General features: G+C 52.3%; 5 protein-coding genes across 5 annotated transcripts; 3 read left to right on the top strand and 2 right to left on the bottom strand.

Annotated features, from left to right (window-relative positions):
• Window positions 1-23: 23 nt before the first annotated feature.
• On the bottom strand, window positions 24-2,345 carry K460DRAFT_66763 (clock-controlled protein 8). The gene is made up of 2 exons (XM_040938609.1): window positions 1,683-2,345; window positions 24-1,607 (listed from the first exon to the last, which is right to left on the bottom strand). The coding sequence occupies exons 1-2, from the start codon at window positions 2,110-2,112 to the stop codon at window positions 307-309; spliced, it is 1,731 nt and encodes a 576-aa protein (XP_040790555.1). The 5' UTR covers window positions 2,113-2,345; the 3' UTR covers window positions 24-306.
• Window positions 2,346-2,920: 575 nt separating this feature from the next.
• K460DRAFT_66760 (uncharacterized protein) lies at window positions 2,921-3,662 on the top strand. Its single transcript, XM_040938608.1, has one exon. It carries the CDS (start codon window positions 2,975-2,977, stop codon window positions 3,530-3,532), a length of 558 nt encoding a protein of 185 aa, XP_040790554.1. The 5' UTR covers window positions 2,921-2,974; the 3' UTR covers window positions 3,533-3,662.
• Window positions 3,663-6,398: 2,736 nt separating this feature from the next.
• Window positions 6,399-11,603, top strand: K460DRAFT_333563 (ABC transporter CDR4). The gene is made up of 5 exons (XM_040930884.1): window positions 6,399-6,864; window positions 6,914-6,942; window positions 7,010-7,495; window positions 7,555-10,182; window positions 10,308-11,603. Exons 1-5 carry the CDS (start codon window positions 6,420-6,422, stop codon window positions 11,181-11,183), a joined length of 4,464 nt encoding a protein of 1,487 aa, XP_040790553.1. The 5' UTR covers window positions 6,399-6,419; the 3' UTR covers window positions 11,184-11,603.
• A 347-nt stretch (window positions 11,604-11,950) lies between these two features.
• K460DRAFT_66704 (uncharacterized protein) lies at window positions 11,951-13,961 on the top strand. Its single transcript, XM_040938607.1, has one exon. It carries the CDS (start codon window positions 12,021-12,023, stop codon window positions 13,632-13,634), a length of 1,614 nt encoding a protein of 537 aa, XP_040790552.1. The 5' UTR covers window positions 11,951-12,020; the 3' UTR covers window positions 13,635-13,961.
• A 59-nt stretch (window positions 13,962-14,020) lies between these two features.
• Window positions 14,021-17,068, bottom strand: K460DRAFT_384227 (Arf-domain-containing protein; the record flags this gene model as incomplete). The annotated part of the gene is made up of 7 exons (XM_040935488.1): window positions 16,368-17,068; window positions 15,283-16,308; window positions 14,814-14,866; window positions 14,700-14,752; window positions 14,604-14,629; window positions 14,117-14,482; window positions 14,021-14,061 (listed from the first exon to the last, which is right to left on the bottom strand). The coding sequence occupies exons 1-7, from the start codon at window positions 16,738-16,740 to the stop codon at window positions 14,021-14,023; spliced, it is 1,938 nt and encodes a 645-aa protein (XP_040790551.1). The 5' UTR covers window positions 16,741-17,068.
• Between the last annotated feature and the right edge of the window lie 114 nt (window positions 17,069-17,182).

Genomic DNA, 17,182 nt, shown 5'->3' with positions numbered 1-17,182 from the left:
GCTCTCTTGAATTCAATTTTTCCATTTTGACTTGCAGTTGAAGTGCCGTTTGGTGAGATATGATTGAGGATAATCGCCGTTCCCTCGCTGCGCTAGATTGCATTTTCAGGCCGTATCCAACAAACGCCTTACTGGAACAAACGAACAGATGTAGGAGAGAAAAAAATACTGGGTATGTTGCGGTTCTACTTGTTTCCTGTCTCGTCAACTCCGAACCGCTCCGTGTACCCACTTGCGCCTTGAATATTGACGCTGTGTCGCACGGTGTAAGGATTTTACCTGACCTACTGGCCATTTTCGGTTTTCTCATCGCTTCTCGTTTATCGCATGGCCATTCTCCAATGCTAGTGGGGTCTTCTCTCTGTAAGTCCCACGCCCATTTGCCGTCTGTTCCTGACCCTCGCCCGTTTGGCTGCCAGGCGTTCTCCGTCCAATCCTAGCAAGCCAGCTTTCGGCGCTCTGAACCGTGCCGTCAACCACAGTTGTAATTTGACCCATCATGTCCAGCCCTTCTTTGGCGAATGCCAACATTCTGTTCGCCCCGCGGACTTCTTCTCCTTGGTTGTCCTGCCCGGCATTCCTACCAGCGACCTGCCACCGTTGCGGCACAGATAGTAATTGCGTTCGCACTACTTGCGATGCGTTTGCCGGCAGCGTACCTCCTGTGTACCGGCTGACAGATTGTACGACGGACTGGAGCGTGGTCCATATATCGGATGAGAGGGATTTGATGCGATCTGCTATTCGGCGTACTTGATCGTCCTTCTCTGCGTCTACGAGCCCCATTTGGGCCATTGTGCCCTCCATTCTCTCCATCCCGTTCTCATCAACAGACGCCTGTCCGTCTGACTGCCGACGGCTTCTTAACGCGGCCTCATATTCTTCCAGAACGACTTTCAGAGCGCGCATTACAGAATCGATGTGCGTGGTCGCGGAACGCAACAGGCCGAGGCAAAGCTTGAGTGAGCGGAGAGAAGTGTCGGACAGCGCGACGCCGAGACCGGATGTTGTCATTATGAGTTGTGTAGACCAGTTCACTCGTCTATCCTGCGGGGTCTGTGATCGCTCTGCTTTTCGGCTGCTTTTCGAGTCTGCTGCAGTTAACGACTCCTCGTAGTTTGGCGAGCGCTGGTCATCGTATGCAGGTAGCGACTCAGCATACAACGACTGGGACGAGGATTGCGAGCCGCCTCTTGTCCGTGACGCTGCATGTGCATCATCGATGTCCATGGCATCATCTGCTGGACTTGCTATTCTCTGCCTCTTGCTTCTTGAAGCCTCCCCGTCTCCAGCTTCAAGGTCGCTAGGCCGTCTGTGTACCTCTCCAAGGTATCGCCGCAGGTTCTCCTCCATACCTGTCCTCCTGCCTACTGATGACACTGTATTGACCATGGGCGATCCGATATTGCGCTCGATGAGTTCAGCACCGTACTGAACGAAACGCGGTGTGTAGCCTTTCGTGGTATTGTAGGCTGAGATGGAGCCATTGACGGCGCCGCCGAGCCATGGATGGTTCGATGTAATGAGCGAGAGGAGGGGTTCGGGGTCAGCTGTGGGTTCGCGGGCGGAGAGAGTAAGCGATCGTGCAGTTGGAGAGCGTACAAAGTCTGCCGCGTGTTAGTTATGGGGTCTTGATGACGACGCAAGCGCCCTGCTTCCACGGCTGTTATGGGGATTCGTACCAGGATTCCCCAATCCACTCAATGCCTCGGCCGCCAGTCTGACGTCCGGATCGTCTATGTTAACACTCGTTTCCCTCCTCCCCACAGTATCATCCTGCAGACTCCGCACACTCGCTGTGTCCATAGGACTTCCTATGTCTTCACGAGGCAGCCCATCAGGCACCCTGGGAAACGTCGCACTATTCAGACTCGGAAGCACACCCCATTGCGACCCATCAAATTGATTCCTGGGACTGTGTTCTATCGAGTTGCGCGGGGTATGACGGGCCGTCGTCTCTGGAAGGTCCAACGACTTTATGCCTGGTAGGCGTCCATTATTGTGCTGAGCATTGGGGAGATGTGTAGGTACGGAAGGAAGGTGGAAGGACTCGGGCTCGTGTTGGGCGTAGGCAGGCGGTGGGGGACGTTGGTGGTGTTGTTCTTGCTGCATGATTTCTGAGAGGGCGGGGAGTGACGGCGAGCGAAGCGACGATCCCGCACTGTTTGTCGACTCGAATAGCAAACCGTGGAGGGTTCCTTTTAGCAGCGCGTGGTAGTCAATCGTCTTGATACCACTATCTCCGTTGTATCCGTTCGAGTATACAACGAGCGTCGGGGCCAGCGGCTCGAAGAGGAAGCGTGCTCCGCGGGTGCGCAATCGGCGTTTGGCGTGGGGATTGGGATGCGACGACGTCTTTAGGGGTTGCCAAACCTCGCTACAATATCAACATGGCGAGGGGTCGAGTCTGTACGCTGTTGGCGGTGGCGAGAAATCCGGCTATGGCTTCGGCGAAGTTGAGATGAGGGCGGTAGAGGATGATGGAGCGCCGACTGGTGGTAGCAGGTTAGGCGTTGCGACAAAGCACATGATACTCACATGCAAATTCTATCACATGCTCGAAGACACCGTGTACCGTATTAGCTGGTTTTGGGAATACTAATCAGTAATCTTACTGCACACGTGATGGCCATCTTGTAAAAGACCAGCATGTGCTCCGTGTATAGGTTTCTAAGCAGGCGGGAGGGCGTAAAGGAGGCGTGGTCAAAACCTGGTAATGCAGCAATCCGTCCACTCAACGCCAACATGCTTCTTGGCAGGCCGTATTTCTCGGCGACTCGCAAAGCGATAGCGAGCCCTAACCGATGAATCATGTATCGTCCAATTGTGGTCCACGTTGCGCTCGCATTCGCCAGCATTGCTCGCTGCAGAATTCGTGCTGCTTATAAGATTCATGTGCGCGTTCACTGGTGAAGACTATGGCTTTGGCATGTAGTGTCACGATGTCAGCCTCGTTTTAGGTTCTGATCTACGAATGTTCCTTTCCCCTGATTGTGTGCTCTTCACCAAGCAGTGCACCTTGATAGGGGCGTTCCCCATCGTTCACCACAGCTATTTATATTGTGTACTATTAGACACAAAACGTTCTGGGATATCACCGCAGCGTCTGTACCGCCACAAGCCTCCCATGTCCAAATCGAATGATCAGTCCTACACGTACGAGAGCCTAGCTTCGACACCGATGCCCGGAGTCTGCCCGACCATTAGTGTTGTGATCTCAGCCCGCAACGTAAAAGGGAGATCGTCCCCACAAGAGCTACGGAGATGCATCCGTCGACGGCCCAGCCCTGCACCATCTAGTACCACTCACAAGTTAGACATGGAGGCTGTGTATGCAGACATCTGCACTCTACAAACGACTCTGGGAAGACACGCCAAGCAACGTACTCGCACATATAAGTCTCTTTGTAGCTTTGCGATTCGTTTACGCTGTGGACCCGAGTGCAAGGCTCACTCAACTTCTATACGGATGTGGAGCTTTTGCCGTAGAAGAACACCAGACCTCGATTATATAGACCCTTTCTTCGTGTAGCGAAGCCGTGCGGTCTCTCTAGCTAGCATTTATAGATAGACCCTATAATTGAAGGGGAGAGACCTGTTGTCGAATCCACCTTTCCAAGCAACATAATGGATAGTGTGCTGTCTGTACACCATACACAGCCTCCACCATGTGTCTCTGGAAGCACTCGCGTTCTTTTCATCGTTCACCGTCGTATTGCTATTTTGAACACCTATTCTCACCGAGCTGTTGGAGACGAGACCTGTGGTGCAGGTAGACTAGGGTTGACCGGTGAACCTAAAGTGGACGACAAGGCAGAACAACCACGTAGAACCGATGCAAAGAACACACTATTTTGAATATGTGTTTTGGGACGGTAAGTGATGGGCATGTACCTAGTAGTACGGCCCGTTAGGGTTGTTATGCATGGCAGCAGTATTTGAAGGAAAGCGCGAGCCTATCTTGGCCGACTTGCAGGCCATTGACAACGTTTTTTTGGGGGGTTTCAGCATGTATTGTATGTATAGATAATATATTTTATTACAAACTAAGTAGAAAGAAAAACCTTAATGATTAACAAGACATCAAACGCCCACCGTACGCTAAATGAATGTTTAAATGTGTAGATCACACCCCGGTCGTGACTCCTTGCCCATGGATGCATCTCACTTGTTCCCCGGATCTTGACTGGAGATTATCGTCGGTATCACGAGGTGGTGGCATCGCCCATGCTGACCAGTGCCTAACCTCCCGCGATAGCATATTCCTAGTCCCACTACAACACTCCGTCCTGTCTAAACGCGTTGTATCCTTGCAATTCCATGATCGAAGGGCCTTTATTTCCCATTTTGGGGACTGGTTGGAGTCGAGGTGGACGTATTTGAGCTCGATGAAGTTGAAGTTTGCGGCTGAAAGAACGGATGCTGCGTGTCCCCGCCAGGCGACGGCGCGTTTGTGACCTGGAAAGGCGCAAAGCGGATTGGAGGGAAGGACATGTTGGCTGCTATTGCCTGTGGAGATATCGCGTAAAGTTGGTAGATGAAGTTTTTGCAGTTTCCAATGATGCAGCTCGAGTGGATGATGGACGAGGTTGAGGGAGACTGATTGCGACCTATATATAAGCGATTCTCAAGACACAGCAAGCAAAGAAACCGAAGCGTAAACGAAAATATTGCTATGATAGAATTTGATGCTTGCGGTGACTTGATTGAGTTGGCTCATAATGAGTCTGCCTTATGCGCGACTTTCGACACCTACCCAGCGTATTCTGACTGCATTTAGGCATCCATCGCGCGCGCACATGACTTCGCGTCGCGGGTATCATCCTTGCCATTTTTGAGCCATGCAAAAAAAAGCGCTATGCAAGCTGAGACGGCAACTCGCGCCAGCGTGCCGGAGAGGACGTTCGAGGTGGTACGATTACTTCACTGTGGAGAGACAATCTGCCTTGTCCAGGTGCCAAGATGTCAGTCGTTTTGTATTGGGACGATGACAGCTGTCGAGTTTACGCCCGTCGTTGGTGTTGATTGGTAATATTGATGCAAGAGTAGTCGGTGATCATGTCCTTGGGATGCAAGACTAGTTTGGGCTTCATGTGTGACGTTTCTTCAAGCCGGATCACAACGTTATGCTGTCGGGGAGCGGGGTCTAGGGCTAGACCCTTGAAAAGAGGTTCAACTAAGTCCATTGGCGTTAGTAGTTGGCAAATCGGCCCTAAAAGAACAAGGAGTTTGAGGTTGCCAAGCTATCCGCGAAATCTATGGCAAGGGTGGAAACTAATATAAGACGGATATTGTCTATGTTTGACTCTACTATGAGTGAGTCTGAGTCCGAGTCCAATTGTCAGCAGCGGGACGGGACGGGATTGGGAGGCGGCCATTCTCATGCAAGGGAATTCGTTGAGTGGAAGCTAGTGTCTCGAGTGGGAATGAGTAGGAATGAGTGGTGTCGTCGTCTCAACTCCGCGTTTGGCATACGGCCGTTAGAAGGAGCATAGGATAGGAGGAGCATAGGGGGTAAATTTCAAGCTCCATAGCGCGCACCAAAAGAGTCGGTGGAGACGGAGGTCCCAACGCCGAAGAGCGAACGGGCGTCGAGTGAGGTGCTGGGTCTACTTCGGCTTGTCTAATTAGAGAGCAGGCCTTGCATCCCTCGAGGCACGGCGGAGTCAACATGACTCAGAGGTAGTCTGTTCGTCCGCATGGTTGACATATTAGTGGGACCCAGACGCTAGAAGGCTAAGAACAGGTGCCGGTAATCAGATCTACACTGTGTCGTAGATCGGATTATAGAACCGCTAGCTACAGTGCCTTGTTGAGGCGTTTTCAATGAGGCGTTTTCATACGCCAATGTCAGATTACCTGAATTCTCCCACGCTAGCCTGGTACAATCGGTTCCATCGGGGGGCAGCGGGCCCGTAGCACGCCGAGCCATCCCTATCGGCTCTGCCCTATACGATCCATGGCATGGTGTAGTAGGTAGGAAGGAAGGAAGTAAAGAATATCGTCATGAGCACGGATGTAGTCATGTACCCTCTCATATGGGATGGGTCGACGACGCCCTTTTGGTATAGCGAGACTCCGTGCGAAACAGTCCGCAGTGATGCTATTCACCCATGGGTCCCACTCCGACGGGTCTGAAGAAACAGTTGCTTGCGATCTGCCAAGCTGCCGGTGCGTCAGCTTAGAGTCGTTATCTCCGAAGCAGACTAGGCTGCCTCTCGTCGGCAGCATCTGTTGATTTATCATATTTTATTTATTACCCGCCTGGGGGCGCCCTTCTCTCCTACGCCACATAATACGCTCCTTGTTTTTCGCTTCTTTCGCGCCTGCTGCGAGTGAGACATCTTGTCTTACCCCGCAACCAGGTCTTTTAATTGCTTGTAACCAGGTGCGCCCTGCACCACCAAGCCCCCAGCGCCATGGACAACCAAAAGTCCCCAACCTACGAGCCTATCCATGCAGACCGCCCCCACGCCCAACCCGACAACGCCAGCGTCAGGACCGCCTCAATTGACAACAGCGGCACCGCCCGCAACTCAACCGACCTGAACCATGACACGGGCTTCGTCAATGTCAAGGGAGGTGTCGACGTTCAGCGCGCAGAGGCCGAGTTCGCAGAGCTCAACAAGGAGCTGTCCCGGACGAGCCACTCGCGCAGACTGAGCCGCGTCCAGAGTAAGCAAAGCCGCAAGGACCATGCCGTCGGCAACGATGTTGAAAAGGGCGGCATGGACGGATCTTTGGCCTCATCCGATGAACCATTCGACCTCGAGAAGACATTGCGGGGTGATCGCGACGAGGAGGAGGCGGCGGGTATCAAGTCCAAGCGCATTGGCGTGGTTTGGGAGGATCTCACCGTGAGCGGTAGGTACTAAGCGAACTGCCTGCACGACCAACACTAACTTGATTCGAGGCATCGGAGGAGTCAAGAACTTCGTCAAGGTAAGCCGTCAGCGTCAGCATCAGGTGCACATGCACGCAAGAGCCGAGACAACTAACGCTCGCTTAGACTTTCCCTGACGCTTTCGTTTCCTTCTTCAATGTTTTCGAGACCGCCGGCAGCCTGCTTGGACTCGGCAAGAAGGGGAGAGAGTTTGATATCCTAAAAAACTTCAGGGGCGTCGCCCAACCCGGTGAGATGGTCTTGGTTTTGGGCCGTCCAGGGAGCGGATGCACTACCTTCCTAAAAGTCATAAGCAACCAGCGATATGGATACACCAAGGTCGACGGAAAGGTCCTTTACGGCCCCTTCGATTCGGCCTTCTTCGAGAAGAGATATCGAGGTGAGGCTGTGTATTGTGAGGAAGACGAAAACCACCACCCCACTCTCACAGTCGGCCAAACACTGGACTTTGCGCTTGAGACAAAGGTACCTGGCAAGCGACCTGCTGGTCTATCAAGACAAGACTTCAAGCAGAAAGTCATTAGTCTCATGCTGAAGATGTTCAACATCGAGCACACAAGAGACACCATTGTCGGCAATCCGTTTGTCCGGGTACGTTGACCCTGTGCAGAGCGTCAAAGAAACGTACTAATCATACATTTCGATTTTAGGGTATTTCTGGAGGCGAACGAAAGCGAGTTTCGATTGCTGAAACCATGATTACTGGTGCATCCCTCATGTCGTGGGATAATTCCACTCGAGGACTCGACGCATCGACTGCCGTTGACTACGCCCGCTCCCTCAGAGTGCTTACCAACATCTACAAGACCACGACGTTTGTTTCCCTCTACCAGGCATCTGAGAACATCTACAAGTGTTTCGACAAAGTCCTTGTCATCGACAACGGACGTCAGGTGTACTATGGACCGGCTGATACAGCACGCGCATACTTCGAAGGTCTTGGCTTCATGGAGAAGCCCCGTCAAACCACCCCAGACTACCTTACCGGATGTACAGACCCCTTCGAGCGCGAGTACAAGCCCGGAATGAGCGAAAAGGACGTCCCTTCCACCCCGGATGCGCTCGCCGAGGCTTTCAACAAGTCCGAAGTCTCTTCAAGGCTCGCGCAGGAAATGGAAGCGTATCACGCTCGTATGGATGAAGAGAAGCACGTGTACGATGACTTCCAGCTGGCGGTCAAGGAAAGCAAGCGCCACGCACCTCAGAAGTCTGTCTACTCAATTCCATTCTATCTACAGGTCTGGGCTCTGGCCAAGCGTCAATTCTTGCTTAAATGGCAAGATAAATTTGGCCTGACTGTCTCTTGGATTACCTCCATCTCCATCGCTATCATCGTTGGTACCGTTTGGCTCGATCTCCCTGATACAACCGCTGGTGCCTTCACCAGAGGTGGTGTTCTCTTCATTGCGCTGCTCTTCAACGCTTTTCAGGCTTTCTCCGAGTTGGCATCGACTATGTTGGGTCGGCCCATCATCAACAAGCATCGCGCCTTCACATTCCATCGACCCTCGGCCCTCTGGATCGCCCAAATAGGTGTCGATCTCTTGTTCGCAACGGTCCAGATTTTCGTCTTCTCCATCATTGTGTACTTCATGACCAACCTCGTTCGGGACGCAGGCGCCTTCTTCACATTCGTCCTCGTCATTACCATCGGTTATCTAGCGATGACTTTGTTCTTCCGAACAGTGGGCTGTCTTTGTCCAGACTTTGACGTTGCTATCCGTCTTGCTGCTACCATTATCACGCTTTTCGTGTTGACCTCTGGATATCTAATTCAGTGGGAGTCCGAGCAAGTCTGGTTGCGGTGGATTTTCTATATCAACGCTCTTGGCCTCGGATTCTCAGCGCTTATGATGAACGAGTTCAAACGACTGGACATGTCTTGCGAAGGCAGATCGCTAGTCCCGTCTGGTCCTGGTTACACCGATTTCAACGCTCAAGTTTGCACGCTTCCCGGTAGCCGAGCAGGTTCAACAATGGTATCTGGCAAGGAATACATCAAGGCCTCGTTCTCTTGGGATGCCGGCGATTTGTGGCTCCACTTCGGTATCATGGTTATCCTTATCGTCGTTTTTCTACTCGCAAACGCCTTCCTGGGAGAGTTCGTCAAGTGGGGTGCTGGTGGTCGTACTGTCACCTTTTTCGTCAAGGAGGACAAGGAACTCAAGGAGCTTAACGCCAAGTTGCAAGAGAAGCGCGACAGGCGCAACCGCAAAGAAGAAGGCGCTAACGACAGCTCTGAGTTGAACATTACTTCCAAGGCGGTCCTCACCTGGGAAGATCTTTGCTATGACGTACCAGTCCCTAGTGGACAACTACGACTTTTGAACAACATCTACGGCTATGTGAAGCCAGGCCAGCTGACTGCTTTAATGGGCGCATCAGGCGCTGGAAAGACGACCCTGCTCGATGTGCTAGCTAATCGCAAGAATATCGGCGTCATCACCGGCGACAGGCTTGTTGATGGAAAGGCGCCTGGTATTGCCTTCCAGCGAGGAACCGCCTACGCCGAACAGCTCGACGTTCACGAACCAGCAACAACTGTCCGTGAAGCGCTTCGCTTCTCTGCCGATCTTAGACAACCATACGAGACGTCCCAGGCGGACAAATACGCATACGTCGAGGAGGTTATTGCTCTCTTAGAGATGGAGGATATTGCAGACGCTATCATCGGCGATCCTGAAAGTGGACTGGCGGTCGAACAGCGGAAGCGTGTAACCATCGGTGTCGAGCTGGCTGCTAAGCCTGAATTACTCCTCTTTCTGGATGAGCCCACGTCAGGTCTCGACTCGCAGAGTGCTTTCAACATCGTCCGCTTCCTTCGCAAACTGGCTGCTGCGGGACAAGCTATCCTGTGTACGATCCATCAGCCGAACTCGGCTCTGTTCGAAAACTTTGACCGTCTGTTGCTCCTCCAGCGAGGTGGCCAGTGCGTCTACTTTGGCGACATTGGCAAAGACGCCCACGTTCTGCTCGACTACTTCCACCGTCACGGCGCTGACTGCCCCTCCCATGCCAATCCTGCGGAATGGATGCTTGATGCTGTTGGTGCTGGCTCCGCTGCCCGTATTGGTGACCGCGACTGGGCCGATGTCTGGGCTGACTCTGAGGAGTTCGCAGAAGTCAAGGACCACATTGTTCATGTAAAGCGAGACCGTGCCGCTGAGGTTGGATCGTCTGAGCTGGTCGAACAGAAAGAATTCGCCACCCCGCTGTCATTCCAGATCAAGCAGGTTGTGAAGAGACAGAACCTATCTTTCTGGAGAACTCCCAACTACGTAAGTTTACATACCCATACACCCGCTTGGACGTCGCTAGGTACTTTCCGATTCTCTCTCGAGAACTGTAAAACCATCGAGGCTGTCCAGGCCGTTTTATAAGGCACTGTACTAACATTGTGTAGGGATTCACTCGTCTTTTCAACCACGTCATCATCGCTTTACTCACAGGTCTTATGTACCTACAGCTCGATGATTCCCGATCGTCCCTGCAATACCGTGTTTTCATCATTTTCCAGGTCACTGTTCTCCCAGCTCTCATTCTCGCCCAGGTCGAGCCGAAATACGCCGTCGCCCGTATGATTTCTTTCCGCGAGCAGATGTCCAAGGCCTACAAAACATTTCCCTTCGCCCTCTCCATGGTCATTGCTGAGATGCCTTATAGCATCCTATGCGCCGTGTGCTTCTTCATCCCGTTGTACTACATTCCCGGATTAAACTCGACCAGCTCTCGAGCCGGCTACCAGTTCTTGATGGTTCTCGTTACCGAGATTTTCTCCGTTACTTTGGCCCAGGCAATTGCGGCGCTGACTCCAACGCCGTTTATCGCCGCTTACCTCAACCCCTTCATCATCATCATATTCGCCTTGTTCTGCGGTGTCACGATTCCCAAACCCCAGATCCCCAAGTTCTGGCGCGTGTGGCTGTATGAGCTGAACCCCTTTACTCGCCTTATCGGGGGTATGCTCGTTACCGAACTTCACGGCTTAGACGTCACCTGCAAGGCCTCCGAATTTAACCAGTTCCGCGCCCCTCAAGGCAAGGAATGCGGGTCTTACATGAGCGACTTCTTCTCGAACGGTGCACCGGGTTATCTTCTCAACAATGCCACGGATATGTGCAGTTACTGCGCAGTCAAGGTCGGCGATGAATTCTACGGGCCGCTTGGTTATGATTTCGCCAACAGGTGGAGGGATTTCGGTATCTTCGCTGCGTTCATCGGTAGCAACTTGTTCATCTTGTTCATTGCTGCGAGGTACCTCAACTTCAACCGACGCTGAGCGAGATCTATTGAGCTTCGACACATGCTCGGATTGTATCAGCAACATTATTACGCCATAATCAACGATGTATTTGCCAAGCCAGCAGTTGTAGCAACTGAACTGAGGTCACCTTGTTCTGAACTACGACACTGATCTCGCGTGGGCCACAGTATCCCGTCGCAGATTTAGTCTGCATGCATCACGCTTTAGATCTCATTTTAATATGTACGTTGTTAAATAACGTCACCTTATTTAGCGTTTCTTTTAGAAAAGTTGGAAATTGAGTACCGATTAGGTTGCGCTGAAGCAACACTACATATAGACTGATTGGACACTCATTGGGCGGCGTTCGTCATATGCCAGCAGCATGGCCTGCTTTTTCACAGCATATAAGTTAATAGACACATACCAAATCGTCATACGTATTACCTACCTTCCAATTTGAACATGTGAAGTTACCGATCTTTGAGTTGAGTCATATTATACATCACGTTCTCCCCTCCTTAAATGAAGATGCGTCAATGCATCATCAGGCTGTCTCATTGATATGTCTCGTACCGACTTCACGCATGTTTGCCTATTGAGACAATTACACCGCACCGCTATGCTCATAGCTTTTTTCGAGCCCTTCCAAAGTCTCGACATATAAATTTCTGCTACTTTATAACCGCAATACCTGGTTTACTTTTGCGAGCAGGTCTGCATCTCCATACTCCAAAACAGCGTACCACTGCTGCATTTACAAGCCAGACCTTGTACATTTAGCTTTTCTTTTTCATAGCTAACCCTGAAGGTCGTTGCATTACGAGCAACAGTCTATCGCGCGATTCGACTATAGAACCATCATCGACTATCATGGCTCCCGCAGCAATTTACCCAGACTACCAGGACGTCACTCTAACACACACAGCTCTTCCTACTCAGACTACAGCTCGGGAAGGCACAAGTAGCCTAGGTGCGAGAACGAGAACTCAAACAGAGACAAGGATGATTACGTTGACCATTTTGGAGGATGCGCCGAGCGCAACTCTTCAGTCAGTAGCGTCGTTTGACTGGCCATCAACCACTCTCGAAGAGAAGATACCTTACATCCATGGGATAATACCGGGCGCGCTGCGTGCCCAAAATTTACGCTGGCATTCACAGCCACTTCACCATCAATTGGCCCATCCACCCTCACCACAGCCCCCACCACCCGAATGCGAGCCTTTCCCGACAACGATAACTACAGCAGCAACGGCAACACTTGGGAAGGCTTCAGTGCACTCAAAATCAACGCGACAATCAAACTACCCTCGCCCATCGGCCATCGTTCCACCAGCCGCGTACTCCACACAATATCAACAGGATACATTACAACAACAGCCGAATCACCTCCATCACGCTAAATCAGGACGGCTCTACCGTGCGGTACAAGGCATGACGAACTATGAACTCACCTATCTTCCCTCAGGACTAAAAGTGCTATTCGTTGGGGTCCTCGCCGTCGTAGTACTAGCTTCAGCGTGGACGATCCTCGTGTGGCTTATCAACTTTCCACCGGGGACGTGGAGTTGTTGGCAGCGAAGGGATATACGCGGAGAGAAGAAGCAGAAGAAGAAGCAGAAAGGAAAGGAGAGGAGGCCGACTGATAAACCGAGCAAGTACGTGCCTCAACCCTCCGTCTTGGACACGCCGATGGGCTCAACTCTTGATAGGGCAGTCTCGTCTGCAACGAAATCGCCATTTCACTATTTGCAACACAACTTGCCACTGGATACTAGGTATACTGGCGAGCCAGCAGTCGAATTGACGCAGCGTCCTCAACACCGGATTTACAACCACCGCCATCAGCGGACGCAGGACGAGCAACGAAGTCGAGGGAGAAACGAGACGTACACAGAGCATAGACGCACTTCTTCCTCTCCGTCAGCGGGCCTGCGGTTTAGCATTGGGCCATCGCCAAGTCCAACCAATGCGCAAATCACCCAGTCGCCGGGAATCTCGACAGTCGCAAGCCCACCAAACCCCTTCCTGCATCCTCCAAATGACCACCTTTCCCCGCGCGTACATGCACCCGAACCGGTCCTGAACCCGCGCAGCTCCAGCGAGTGGCTGAACGAACGAGCAGCGTTCTTCAACAGCAACAACAATAACAATACATCGGGTGCTGAATCGCCCGCGCCATCTTTGCAAGACCATGGTTCAGCATCGTCGAGCTATACATGGTTGGATACGGCGGACATGGAGGCCCTGGAAGCTGGCACGGCGCCTCTAACTGGAGATGGAAACAGACAAGGTAGGACCGACAGCAGCAGCGAGACGAGTATGCTCCATAGAAGCTTGAGCTGGTTAGACCATGGTCTGGGCATGATGGACGGAGCGGTAGATAAAGTAGTTGAAAGAGTGGCGAAGTGGACGGACGACGATGGTGGTGACGAGCCGTTGCTTTTGCCAGTTGCTAGCGAGAAGGGATTCAAGGTGGAATGAGAGGTGAAAGAGGGCAGAGTAACCTTCTTGTATCCTCCTTGCTGCAACGAAAAGTTTCCAATATGCAATAGGTAGCTGGACTGTAGGCGGCAGAATGAGTGGAGATGAAGATATCACATTTGCTTTTGCCTACTCGAAACGCGGACTAGCTTAGGGAAGAGTGCAAAGCTTGAGGGAATGTAGATATCTATTAAGGTAGTTTTGACTTACTCCTATAAACACCTAGAAAATCGATCCACCGCTATGTGTATCGTGACATTGCTGCCATGGCTCGTCTGCTCCACTAGGGTCGTGGAACCCGTATAGAACCACCCAATATACCATCCTGTTGTGCCGCAGTACAGTATCATTTGACTTGTCGTTCGCGTACGGGTCGTTGAAGTCGCCTAGACGTACTGGCTGAGCCACCTGATGCCCTCACCGTATCCTGTCGCATGTCAGCATTCCCACACCGTTGTTGACACAGTAGTCATTGTACTCACCCTGTCGCATAACCACACTGCACATGAAAACCTCAATCGGCCTGATGCCCTCAAGCGGAACCTTGCCCTTGCCCGTCGTCTGATAGAGACCCAGTACACTCCTCAACTGATCCTCGCTCACCGCATCCGGGTGGTCAATCTTGTTGCCCAGGACCACAAACGGCGTCTTGCTTAGCTCCTCCATGCCCAGCAACGCATCGAGTTCCGCTTTGCTCTCGTTGAATCGTTCATGGTCCTTCGCGTCGACGAGGAAGACGATGCCCGAGACCTCGGGGAAGTAGTCGCGCCAGAGGCGTCGCGCTTGGGCGTGTCCGCCGAGATCGAAGGTGGTGAATTTTACGTTGCCTATTGAGAGTTCCTCGGAGGCTGAGGTGAGGTTAGAGGGTGTCGCAACGGTATGAGGCGGGAAGGAAGAGGCGTACTTGGGTGGAGTGCTAGAAGGAATGTGTGAGCGGAGTTCTGGAAAGTTGGACGGAGGTGGACGTACTAGGTTGTAAGACAGCCACACGGTCGCTTCAAGAGAGTATAGTGTTAGCATATGCATCAGCCGGAAGGTTGTCGCGCATGTATAATGCCTACATACTTCTTCAGCATGTGGAGGAGTGTGGTCTTGCCGGCATTATCGAGACCGAGGAACTACAGCTTGTCAGCCCACTGCTGCCCCCATTTCCGAGTCTGGTATGGCGAGTTAGCGTACGAGAAGCTTTGCGTGCTTGTTGGCGAGGCCTAGAGAGGCCAAAACCTCGTAGACTTTGGGTAGGCATTAGCATGATACACATTGCGAAGCGCGGGAGTTGTGCGTGGCGTGAGGACGAGAACATACACCTGGCCTACTTGTTAGCGCTTGTCATTTGTGCAGTCTCTTAAAACTTGCCAGTTAATAATCCACATGGCTACAGGCTGCTGTCGAAATTGGGTATACCGAGCGTTCCGTTGAGGAAGTTGGTGAGGTGGACACAATGATGCGCAAGTAGTGCCTTGGCGCGGACGACGTCACATACATGCCAGTAAGAGAGAACTAAAGACATTATTATAGCTATTCGATCCGAACAGCCGGACATTGTTGACTACATAAATGGTATCATTCCACGGGTCCTCCAACCAACGCCGGTACAGCCAAAAATTGTGATGCACATCATTTAGCTATTCGCCTTCAGATCATATACTGACGTCTGCTTGCAATATGAACTGCGCAGCCCTAGTCCACTTCCTCGAAATAAGCAGATCAGCTAAGACGTCGCCTATCTTTTCTACGAGTTGCTCCCTGTGCGATTCTGGGCTGGCTACCCCATGCGTAGTCTGCGGCTGCCTAGAGTCATTGAGCGTCTTGAAAGCACCTGCAAACACCTCCACCACCTTCTCAGCATCTCGCCTCGTACTCTCATCCGCCAACTTGGCTGTCAGGAAATCGTCGTTGTACATCTTCAAGTTTGGCAAAATAAGCATCTTCAGCCCTTCCAGACCAGTGATCGAGAGCAAGGCGCGCAAGGCGCCATAGTGGGTTCCGGCTGTTTTGCCGACGTCCATGAACTGCTTGAGGCATGTTCGCGCGATTCGCGACTTCAGCCCTTGGTTTGACGTTGAGTGTTTCTGACATATACGGCTGAGTATAGACGCTGCATCGTCCCGCAGTTTGAAATGATCGAAAGAGCTTGGACCATAGCCGTTGACGCCGTTCCCATTCAGAGTCTCTGAGGAGGCATTGGAGGGTGCTTGTTGTGCTATTGGGCCTAAGCTTTTACCCGTGCAACACGTCAAAACCGGCGGCACCATGTACGCAACGTAGGGATCTAGATAGATGGCCCGATTATCCAGGAGAGCTTCGGTAGCTTTCATCATCTGATCCAGTACGAACAAGTTTTTCATGTTGTGTGTTACCTTCTCGGCTATGAAGCTGAGTAGATAGGTTATCAGCTGATGAATGCCCGGCTCTGTCCGTATAGCTGCAAGTGCTGCATTCTGCCATTCGATGTTGGTCTCGTCGGTGAGTGCGCCCGACAGCTTGTTGAATAGCTCCTGCGATTCTTTAGAGAGGACGTGTTTCACGAGCGGCTTCACGTTCACGTTGTCCAGTCCGTTGGCAGCGGCGAGATGTGGATTTGCGTTCGGTCCTTTGGGCAAGAGATCGGCAGAGTTTGTGGTTGGATTCTGTGGTATTGAGGGCTGGACTCCCTCGACGGCAAGCCAGTGCGCTGAGGGATGTTAGAGATGAGGCGCAGAGCAAATTAGAACGGGTGTTGAGATTGCCTACCTGTGAATGTGATCTCTCGTGGCACCTTGGGCAGCGGCGCATTAATGAGCTTCTCGAAGTCAACCTCTTCGTCTTCGACATAGTATAGCGGTTGGCCAGGTCCTAGTGAGGCCTCCCCAAAGCGCAGCGGCCGGGTAGACTCGTATCCGTATAGAGGCTCCACATTGAGAACCTTTAGGGCATTTGATATATCTTGTGTGCTCAATGTTGTCCGCTTGCCGTGTCGCATGAACTTCAGCGCCTCTTCTAGAACCTGGGCCAAGCGGAAATCGACGTCGCGGGCAAGCTCATCAACCACGTTATCGGCGAGTGAGGCGACGCCCACAGACTCGGCGACGTCGCGCACATTATCGGGATTCCATACTGAAGACATGCTGGCGGAGCGTAGCGCGAGGAGTATTGGTAGCGGTGGGACTGTTGGAGTCGCGAACGCACAGCGTCAAATGAAGCGGGGAGGCACGAGAGCCGATGGAAGGGCCGAGAGGGTGTCACCAGGCGGGTGATTCAGAGCTGGAGGATGTGACTGCCAGCCCTACGATCAAGTGAAGCACATGTCGGGTGCGTGCATGAGAGATTGGCCGACGAAATCCTGCGGAGAAGTCTACTAGATTGGGATCCCGAATGGTTCTCTTTTGTGACACAAGAGGTACCGTAGCAGTGGTGCGGGTGGATGGCGAAGGTGTGCGGGCGCAAAAGTTCCTTTGGGATGACTGCTCAATAGACGTTGCGATGGGTGATGTTGGCTTGGCCGTCGGTCTTGGCGCGCCCCCAGTCCGAGCGCGACTCCTCCCATCTTCACCGTCCGTCCCCTAAGG

This window comes from Cucurbitaria berberidis, assembly GCF_010015615.1.
Source record: "Cucurbitaria berberidis CBS 394.84 unplaced genomic scaffold K460scaffold_2, whole genome shotgun sequence".
Lineage (NCBI taxonomy): Eukaryota > Fungi > Ascomycota > Dothideomycetes > Pleosporales > Cucurbitariaceae > Cucurbitaria > Cucurbitaria berberidis.
This window is presented reverse-complemented; position numbering and strand designations above follow the sequence as displayed.